The sequence below is a fragment of the Loa loa genome (assembly GCF_000183805.2).
Source record: "Loa loa unplaced genomic scaffold supercont3.222, whole genome shotgun sequence".
Taxonomy (NCBI): domain Eukaryota; kingdom Metazoa; phylum Nematoda; class Chromadorea; order Rhabditida; family Onchocercidae; genus Loa; species Loa loa.
The window spans coordinates 71289-82562 of NW_018108402.1; the positions used below are offsets into that span (position 1 = coordinate 71289).

The window sequence follows — 11274 nt, forward strand, 5'->3', positions numbered from 1 at the left end:
TTTTGAACAGGCGATCGAAGCAACAGTAAGCAGTTAGCCAATCGGCCTCCTATGCCACTTGCAGAAGATTCAATTTGTAAAGCTCCCCCTATTCAAGGGACAAAAGTTGTTTTCCTTTTTTTAGTGGTAAAGGAAGGTATAATTACAGTCTGAGTCAGAAGTAAGCTAACAGAACTTAATGGCAACATTTTCATTATTTAGCAAAGGCATTTGATATATTCTTTGAGAGCACGGTTCAAGGGCAATTCCATTATTCGACCTTCGAACAGGGCAGCAAATGTACGGATATCATTTAACTGGCGCTCACGTTCTTCCAACCGTGCTTGTTCACGTTTCTTCTCCTCTTCCGTTTGCAGCTGAAAGTAAATTCTTATCTTAAAAATGTTTCATTGAAAATTAAGAATTAGCAATGAAACACCGTTTTCTTCAAGACGATGACAATGTAAACGTCCCTTGAGGTACGAGTTGAGTAATTGTTATGACAAATGTGATTTCATTTCTAGACAACTCAGCAATAATACCTGACGTTGCGAAAAATTCCGAAATGCCACCCAGAGAGAAATGACACATATCTGGATAGGACGAAAAAAAACAAACCTCATCAGCACCGTCAGATCTACGATGAAACATAGACTCATCGTCTACAGCATCATGATAGTTATTACCACTTGAATCACTTCCACCACTATTTCCACGGTTATGATTAGAAGCCTTAAACAAAGGAAAAAAAAGATCGCCAACAACCGAAAAACAAAAATCTAAGAAATGTAGAATGTTCGATCAGTGTACTGTTAACTTAACGGTTTAGGTGTGAAAAAACATCAACCACAATTCATAAGAACAAGAATGGTATTAGTTTTACCTCTCTAATCATTTACTAATCATATAAAAAGTATATAAAAAGTACAGTCTATTGCTTACTGACATACACAACCAGTTTACTGAACACATAAAATCTGGAAATCACTTTTAAAAAAGTTTATACTTTTTGGATATGAAATGAAGCTGATAAACTAGTTCAGTATAAAAATGAAAACCTGCCAATCGAAAAAATTACCTGACCACTAACTGCATCACTCATACTTCGTGCTGTTTGACGAACAGCCAAATATAATTCATTTTCATCTCGTTGGCGAACACGATGGCTAACACGTTCCGGAATATTTTCCTGATCTTCGGCATCGCTCGAACTACTCGCACTGCCATCTTCATCGTCATCGCCATCATCATCATTATCATCATCACCATCCTCATCGCTATCACCATCCTCATCGCTATCATCATCATCGTCATCATCATCATCATCATCATCATTATCATCATCGTCGTCGTCATCATCATCGTCATTATCATTATCATTATCATTATCATTATCATCGTCATCATCATCACCATTACCAGTAGGGTTTTCTTCGTCGGTACTTGTAACCAGGTGATGATTATCCTGTTCCAATTCACTATTCGAGGTTCTCAAAATTTCCGATTTACCTGAAGAACTGCCAGTATCGACCAGATTTCCATGTTTACTCGAATCATATCGTTTTGAAGAACTGATTTCTGCTTTATTTTTGTATAATCTGTTATTCTGCCATACTAACTGATCGTCCTTCGAGTTAAGATTTTTAGGAGATGGAAAAAATTCATGACCTGCTTTTAATGTGTTTCCCATTTCGTCAGATTTCGTACAAAGTATGTTACCATTAGCAAGATTAGTAACCCACTTTTTATCGTTTGCTTCGTTGCGTATTTTCGAATTCTGAACTTGAATCGATTGATTGGTAAATTTGCTCGATTCTTGCTCGCATTTTTCATCGTGATTACGATCGGAGGAATTGCTATCCAAAGTAATGCCATTCTCAGCTTCAGTCAAATTCTGACAAGAGTCCATTTGATCTAGGAGACTTGAACAACCGTTACTCTCTTTATGTTTCGAAACAATATTTCCACTACTTTCAGCTTCTTTTCGCCGCATATCTCGTAGTTGCTCAACCATTTCTTTCCAGCCACCCACGGATTCCTCATTATTTTCCACAGTTCCCTCCACAAATTTCATATTGCCAGAATTCTCTCCTTTTTCAAGATGTTTTTTCTCGTTTTTTTGATTAGCATTCCTTTCTTTTTCTTGCGTTTCCTGAGCTATGGAAGTTACCACAGAATCACCATTTGATTTGTTTTCATCCGGAAGATTTTGCTTTGGAATAGTTTGCGCCTTACAGTCATTGACAAGATCAGTTTCCATCGTTTCTCTATCTCTGAAACCGTCATCATCATCATCATTGCGTCGCTTAACACTCAAACTGTTTTCACCTTCGTGTTCCACGCTAAAATTTATCGATGTATGAATTAAAGTTGAAAAATGAAACACGCCAAAGTTGAAAGTGGAAAAACAGCAAGGAATAGGAGAGCTATTTTACTTCCAATCACAACAGATTTTTGCTTGCCCATAGAAATAGTAGCATCAACTTATAGCCAGATGTATTTCCTTCTTGTCATCAAGAAGATATTCTGTTCATCCATTTAGCTATTTAATATTCACTGGGTTAGCGAAACTACTGAAAGCTACTTACCGATGATTACTTAACCCAACTTTCAGTCATTTGTACCTCTCTAGATTACGGATTAATAAGTAAACCTACCTAAAAAACAATAAACCTAAATTTTCTAGGCACGTTAAATCAACGTGAGGTAAAATTTCATAAATCTCTGCAAGAGAATAATATTAATTATAATTGAATCTATTATCAAGAAGAAAACGCATAACTGGATCCATTATCGATAAAAAGTGAACTTTTAACGGAACTTCCATACGAATAGAGTATCAAAATCTGCGACTTCAGAATCCGAATTGAGACTAATGTATACATCCCAGAAGTTTGTTCCAAATGGATAAAAATAATTCCACTTTGAATTGAGCAAAAGGTAAGTCAAAATGACTAAGCAGCTATAAAATACTCAGAATACCTGCATAAAATCCGTAACTGATTACAAAAGACATGCGAACAACTTACTTTAGTGAGCGTTTCTTCGAGCGTCCAGTTGTTGAGGTACTATCACTACACAATTCAGTAGTATCTACCGACGTATCAGTAGGATCACTAGTAGTTCCGGGCACTGAACCCGAACCACTATATCTGCAATAATATTATAAACAATGAACTATGTATTTTCTGGTTTCGTAATATTACCAAAATAACTACATATAAAGAAAAGTTGTGGGATATATTGCCAGATATTTCAAGTAAATTCAGAACCGAATGATCAGGTAATCTAAGCCATCGAATATCTAACTAATAGCTGGAATCATGGTAATGTTTGGAGGCTGGCATTTCAAATTCCATTCGATAAAATGACCATGCCCGGTTTTGCAACCATCCGGAAATTTAGTAGTTTTTATATTCTATATACCGGAAATAAAGTAGCGGCTCGCTTAAGTAAAACGAACTCAGAATTTTCATTTCCGTTATTAATTCCAGCATCATTGTTTTGACCATCTTCCGTTCCAGCATCTTCTTGCGCTTCCGCTTCATGTGGACGACGTCTAGAAGTGATTTCCAATAAAAAAAAGAAAAATATCGAACTGTAAAAAAAGAGAGAAGCTATTTGAAGATTATTTTTTGCATATTCAAATTATATGAATAATATATGGCCATAATTTCTACTTAAATAAAAGTTTTGAAATCTAATATTTAAATTTGAGTTCATATAGCTGTCAAGGTGAATAAAAAAACAATTCACTGGTTTAAAAACACAAAACATGTAGCAAGCAAAACAGATATCTAAACCTTCTCACAGCTCGATTAGCAATGTGCGCACGAAGATGATGCCGAAACCACACCATTCGGAATCTATCACGGGCCAAACGTCTTCTTCGCTCAGGATTTACCTCTTCCACCTCATTATTATTCGCATTCTCATCTTCACCAACCTGCACAGAAGCATCACTTTTTCATCTATGCCAACATTATGCAAATATCAAAATGAACTATTATCAAACAGAATATAACGCACCCTCACGGAGCGAAATGTAAGTACATGTCACGTGATATACGTACGTGCTATGAAGCACACAATAAGCTAATAAGATCGAAGGTGCTCTCATGACATGAACGTCAAGCGATCCACAGTCTATTTCAATTTAGAGATGCGACAGAAAGTGAATTACAAAGTCTGCTCCAACGATGGCTAATATTTCACGAAATGGCGGGCGACGAATTTCGAAATGAGCTTGACGTGCCACTGGCTCTTCGCCATCGCGAAATTCGACGATGACGTGATTTTCCCGTGTTCGATTTGGCTGTTGACTAACCTTAAAAAACAGATAAAACAGCGACAGCTGAGCAGAGATTACCAAAGCCTATCGACTAATCCAATAAAAAATAGTATGATAAACAACAGAGAAAAATATATACAACTAATAGTCCTCATAATACATATAACTAATAATATTACGAAGGGTAACTAATAATCCTCATAATTACTGATCGTTTCATCCCTTATTTACCTACAGGCACGCAGTATAATCCTATCCAATGTTCATATCTCATGAAAAGCAAGGAACCCATTACGTAGCGAAAAATCAAAATATACTTACAAAATTTCGAATATGTATTTGATGATTTGCAGCAACTGCAGCACGAATAATTTTACGAATTGATGAGGCGCACAGGTACTGCAACGTAGCAATCGTTCTGAACGATGGAGCATTCGAGTAGAGCTCTTTTGATGTTTCCTCTTCAGTAGGCGGTATGAAATCCGAAAATGAAACGGAAGTAATAATTTTGACTTCGAATACATTCGCTGCTTGTCGACGTACTTGTAGCAACTGAAACTGACAGGAAACTTTTCACAGAGTAAAATATTCATTACACAACACAAGTAAACCTCAGTTGCTGCTGACATAAGCAAACATTGGTTAAGGTTACAGCTTTTGTAGTTTGAAAATGCTGCAATACAAGCAGCTGCTAACTAAACGTCTGGAACGACACGTACTATATATGGCATATTGACGTAAATCATAAAGAAAAAAAAATTTCACTTATGTCTTCATTTTAAATAAATTGTAAAACGGCAAAAACGGATATTCCAATCATGATCGGAAATACCATTGTCCAGAAGCATTATTACCTGATCCTCATAAGGCATCACAAGAATACCATCAATTTTCAATAATTCCCATAAGATTCGCCGATGCGATGCCGGAACAGCAGCACCACAATATACACGATCATATTTACTATAATGGGATGGGCTAAGATGCAATCCATTACCACAAGAGAATTCTGGTATCGCCCAATCGTAACACTGCGTTTCCGGACAATGCAATGTTTCGACAACTAATGAACGAGCATACTCCACGATATTTGGGTGGATTTCAACACCATGATTCGTACCATTACTACCTATAAACGAGAACGGACGAATAATCACTGAAATGTAGTTGAATATAATGCAGTAAAAAAAAAAAGTTTGATCATATTTAGATTTCCGCACTGCAATATTTCATGCCGATGAATAATATATATCATTTAGAATTAATGATAAGAAGACAAAAATAAAATAAAATACTGCGTACAGTGTAATCTTTACATAGAATGCTGGAGTTACAATATATAGATAAAAATAAATCAAACATTTAATATTAGGGTACGAATAAGGTTAAATTAAGCATCCGTAACTACTGCTTATGCTTGCCAAAGCTCCAACCGATTTCCGTTTTAACGACTTCTGTTCATCCTAATAAGTAAAATAAAATTCCAACTTCATGGTAAATTTGGAAAAAAAAAAAACACTTTTTTCTTGCTTACCTAACAGATACCCAGCAACTGTACTAAGATAACCCGTACCAGAACCAACGTTAAGGAAACTGTTGCCTTCTCGCAGATCCAAACATTCTAAAACGTTGCCATATATACATGGAGCAGAGATGTGTATACGTCCAGGAGAACCAAAATCGCTTTTCCAAGCCAAATCCTTATAAGCTATATATCGGCCTTCTACCGGAAAAAACCGGCGACGGTCAACCAATCTGAAAAATCATAGAAAACCGACAAGAAATATGATATTAGCAAGCAAGCCTCACTATCCATTTTAAGTAAACAACGAAGTAAACAAATAACTAAGGGAATTACCAACAATTTCTTGGAAAAAGTAATTCGAAAATATCTCGCTTCACTTTGTGTCGGTTATTAGTAACGTCCATACAAGCTACATGCTATATACCATTATAAATGCAACTTCAGCTGCATTCTGCATGCACCTTACAGACTGAAATGAACAGACTGAAAAAGAAAAATATTACCTTAAGGCAATTTCAACACGATGAGTGACAACAATGTTGGCATCAATAAGTTTATCTATTAAATCGTCGTTATCATGTCCCGAACTTGCTGCTAAGCCCATGACTGCAAAATCTTGACTTGTTTTTTTTTTTTTTTTTTGAAAAAAAAAGTATCAAACTCTTATTACATAACATGAACCAGCATAACAAGAAGCATTAATACATGAACCAGCAGCTGGAAGCTGGTTCATGTATTAACAGAAACCGGTTTTAAGCATCGACGAATTATGTGGCAAAGAAGGTTACATCCAATATGTGAGAACTTGCGCAAATAAATAACGAAATTTAAAAAAATAAAATGCGCGATCGGATAAGCACAAACAATAGTCCATATGGTTTCATGCATGAAAGCAAAGAAAGAAAGAAAACCAGTCACAATGTATAAACATCAACCTCACTCTAAATCCTAGGTATGTATATATGTTACTTATTCTTTTTTCCTTCTAACCTAACTAAGCTGAACCTAAAACTTTATACAAAATTTATCCCAAGAATTATTTCGAATAATTTGATCCTAAATTTCCGATAAATTTGTCAAAAAACTTGGCATTTTGTTTAATGTTAGTTAATACAATATAACTCCGTAACATTTCGTTGTTTAGCATATTTCACGTTCCACGAATACTATTCATGCGTAAATGATGAATCGTATACACACAAGCACTGCATTAGCAATTATATATGTTTGTATCTTTACCAAATACATACATGCATGTATGTCGTGGGCATGCATCTCATGAGAAGCATGGAAAAGATGTGAATCGACTAAAGCTATTCCTTAAGAGTAAAGAGGTATTCGTGTAACTTCAACCACAGCTAATATTGGTGTGATTGCAAAATTCGACGAATTGTGAGAATATACTGTTCTTCAACATGTAGCTTAAAATTATATCAATTATAAGCATTTGTTAAAATATACCAAATGCAATAACACGTATGTTACGTGTATGTTGTAACTGTAATATTATTGTATCTCGCTTAAGAATCGAAACGTTACAAAGTGTAAAAAAAAGCGCCACAAACTGACACGTGAATAGCGTAAAGAATAACAATAACAATAGCAACAACAACAATAACAACAACAACAACAAGTGTCCATTATGCCAATGTTACATTAGTAAACAAGAAAAGAATGAAAATGAAAAAGAAATGATGTAACAATTTATTGTATTCCGTTCTTCGCGATATCTCTATTGATTATTCCCAGTCAGGATGACTATTTAATTCAGCATACAAAAACAAATGGGAATGTCAAAAATATCATCCAACAAATATGAAATAGGAAGAAGAGAAATTTAGCAAACATAAAAAGAGCACGGTATTATCAAAACCTCTCCTTTTTGTAGATATATCGAAACCATAGATTTTTAAAAGCCTCTCGATCAGCATCAAAGGTCAAAGGACAAATGTTTCTTCATTAACAATGCCTTTTGTTATGCCTAGCAGAAAATAATGGAGCAAATTATGCGACCACCAAATTAAATATTTTATTCAACAACATAATGGCTTTTTGCTAAACATTCGATTGACCAAATCATCACAATTAGCAAATTCAAAAATTTAATGGAAACAAACTATCCAAAACTTTGCAGTATCGCCTCTCTCATTTACTGCAAATTTCACCAATATGTATAATCCGGAAATTTTCGAAAAGAATTCCAGCTTTTTTCAGAACTTCTTTAAAAATGCAAATTAACAGTTTGATGAGTTACTCTTAAAAACTTATAACAAATCACAAAAAGCAATTAATCCACTGTGACTGTTTCGGACAACACAGGACCCAAAAACATCTAAGTAAACAAAAAGAAAAAACTTTGTGGTCACCCGAAAACCGTACTTTCTGGCCATCAGAAATTGTATCGCTGCACTGATGAAATATCAGAGTTTACAAATACTTTACCAAGCGGCAAATCAAAAAAAAAGAGCCAATGAAACAAGAAGCAGGATAGCAGAAAAAACAGGAATTTTTTGAAAATATTTCTTTAGAAAAAAAAGTTTTTCTGTTCCATAAATAATTCACGTTATAGCTGTTCTTGTTCCGCCAACAGATATAACGTGAACTTGTAAGGTAGGAATTGTTTTAACAGTCAGTCAAGAACTGAAAATCATATCATTTTAAAGAACCTGAAAACCAATGTCAATCTGATTTAGACTAATGAATGAACTTTATCGAAATTTCATATCTGTTTTTCGACCCCGGAAGACTTAGAAGAGCATAAAAGGGATCTGACAAACTACAAACCAGAAGTTGGAAATCACGTAAATCCTAAAACAGGAATCTGTAAACCTGAAATAAGAGTTGGAAACTTGCTATCGTCCTAATCAACCGCTTCCACATGATTCAAGACACGAAGTCCTGGAGTGAAAGTGGATAGAAATATACCTGTTCCTGTTGCATCCCAACTCCTCTCTTCATCTTTCTTCCCTTCTCTGCCTCTCCGCCTTCGATGTAAATAAGCAGATGAAGAGGTGGCTGATAAAGTTGAAAAAGAAAACGTAGAAGTAGGACGATCGAGATAGAGAGTATCGAAATGAGAGCGTATTCCGTTGAACGAGATAGAAAAGAATGCAAGAGAAGGAAGGGAAATGAGAGACAGAGAGAAGGAAGGATGAATCGATGGATTCCATTTTTCATTCGCCCATTTCTTATAAATGAACAAATTCTTGCCTTCATGATTTTTCGAAGAGTGAAAGAGAGAAGGAACGAAAGAAAGGTCAATAGGTCAATTTTTGCTTCCAAACTATTTCATTAGGGCAGTAATTAGTTCAAGATAAGCTATAGAATACAAAGTATTGTTGTAAAACTGTTAGCTTATTACGTATAGCTCGACGCTTAACGGTAGATAGTGCGTGGGCTTCTTGATTTGAATTCGGCCTATTAACATAAATCACTTCATCTATCCTAAAGGTTTCAAAACAAACGAATAAGTAAATAAATAAGATAGATAACAAATAAATAAATAAAGCAAACAAACAAATGAATAAATACATAAATAAGAAAATAAACAAACTGATCAATATCCCATTAATAGTAACATTTCGTTATATTAAACAAGTTGTTCATTTTCATTCCATTTCCTATTGTTTTACAAGCAGAAATAAACCCTTAAAATTTTGAAGGAAAGCACAATGAGTTTGGATATTTTAGAGGAGAAAAACACGTCTAAAAATATACCAAATATATTACCGATAGCTTTCATCGACAAACATATGATAAATTTTGAAGGATTCTGCAGGAATCTTATTAAAAATATCAGTTAAAGTTAATCTATTCTCTCCAATCTACCTCTCCCATGTGTCCTATATTGATGAAACCCGTGACATCGCGGTACCGAATGAGCGCTGAATTACTGGATATCTAAGTTATCCAGAGGAACGAGTGAGAGAGAGAGAGAGAGAGAGATTGCCAGAGGGAAGGAGAGATCTTAATCTTGTCGATTAGAAGAGGATATAAAGCTGCAGTAGTTGACAAACAAACCATTAGATATGTTGATTGTTTTGCGGCCCTGGACTTCCGGGGTCTAGTTGCCGAGGGGGATGAACCCGAGGGGGATGAACTACCAGGAGGTCTCAGGAGTTAAGGGAGGCGCGGTATTACTGTGCATGTTATTATCTTGTTAATCAGTTACTCTGTTGCTACTAACTTTAGCGCTAATATGGTGATAAAATTCGAATCTTCACCGGTGTTATGTCCGAAGTCAATAATACTTGCGGCATGCATCTCGTCATATTAATTATCTGAAATGCTTGCCCTTATCAACTGTCAACTGTTGATTATACCATCAAGCATTTTTTATCTTGTGTCATTATGTTATTGTAGATACCCGATCATTGCGCATACTATTTTTTTAAGCCGTGATCATGATAATTATCATGATTTGCTTTATTTTTCGCCATCATTATGACAGTCGTCCATAATATTCTTGGTAACACCATCAACAATAGCTTCAACTTTATGATTCAATCCCAACTTTATAATTAGATTGGTCATATTTGATTGCTTCCCTGACACTCACCGTAATTTTGTTGATTCATTACACGAACATTTACTTTCATCTAAATGAACTTTTATTATAATCTTAAAAGTTATGTTATTAACTTTAACCGCTCGTTATTTTGATAAACTTTTTTTTTTTGATAAACTTTTAAAGTTGTCGCGATTCGCAAAATTTTCAGAATTCTTTGAATTCAACTTTACTGTTTCGAATTCAATTTTAAATCTAGCAGGAAGTAAAATTCCTATAGATCATTCATTAAACTTGACTATGAGCAATGACTACAGCAAATTTCATCATGATTGTTTGGAGTGTAATCATCTCTTTATTATCTTTATAAATAATCACTGCTATTATATCTTACAAAAATTATCAGCAAAAATTATCTTTATAAAGCTGCAGTCTTGAACAAGCTTCAGAATATGCGTAAATTCGCGAATTATTTTAAAAATTTCATAAAGCAACATTGATGTTATCCTTAATATTTGTTAATAGTTATATGTTCGTCAGTGGTTAATCTCAATGTTATAATTGTCGCTTGCGATTATTATTGTTACTATAATCATTATAACTGTTGTTGCAATTATAATAAATAATAATGATGGTGATAATAATAATGATAATAGTAATTATTATTATAATTATGATAATAATTATTATTACTATTAATATAATTTTATTGTGATTATAATAACAATTATTCGCAATAACAATTACCTATAATATTGCTATTATTATTGTTATTATTATTATTGCTACTATTGCGATTATTATATTATTTTATTATTATTATTATTATTATTATTATTATTATTATTATTATTATTATTATTATTATTATTATTATTATCATTATCATTATTAATTATTGTTATTATTATTATTATTATTGTTATTATTATTGTTATTATTATTATTATTATTTATTATTTATTATTATTA

The 11274-nt window shown here is 33.9% G+C and overlaps 2 protein-coding genes across 2 annotated transcripts; both read right to left on the reverse strand.

Moving 5' to 3' along the window:
• Positions 1 to 58: 58 nt before the first annotated feature.
• Positions 59 to 6407, reverse strand: LOAG_03416 (protein-L-isoaspartate O-methyltransferase domain-containing protein 2). The gene is made up of 11 exons (XM_003138953.2): positions 6299 to 6407; positions 5805 to 6025; positions 5125 to 5399; positions 4592 to 4822; positions 4163 to 4306; positions 3783 to 3925; positions 3443 to 3538; positions 3009 to 3131; positions 1058 to 2321; positions 598 to 711; positions 59 to 356 (listed from the first exon to the last, which is right to left on the reverse strand). The coding sequence occupies exons 1-11, from the start codon at positions 6397 to 6399 to the stop codon at positions 198 to 200; spliced, it is 2871 nt and encodes a 956-aa protein (XP_003139001.1). The 5' UTR covers positions 6400 to 6407; the 3' UTR covers positions 59 to 197.
• A 2248-nt stretch (positions 6408 to 8655) lies between these two features.
• LOAG_03417 (hypothetical protein) lies at positions 8656 to 10058 on the reverse strand (the record flags this gene model as incomplete). Its single annotated transcript, XM_003138954.1, has 3 exons — positions 8656 to 9005; positions 9157 to 9239; positions 9982 to 10058. 3 exons carry the CDS (start codon positions 10056 to 10058, stop codon positions 8656 to 8658), a joined length of 510 nt encoding a protein of 169 aa, XP_003139002.1.
• Between the last annotated feature and the right edge of the window lie 1216 nt (positions 10059 to 11274).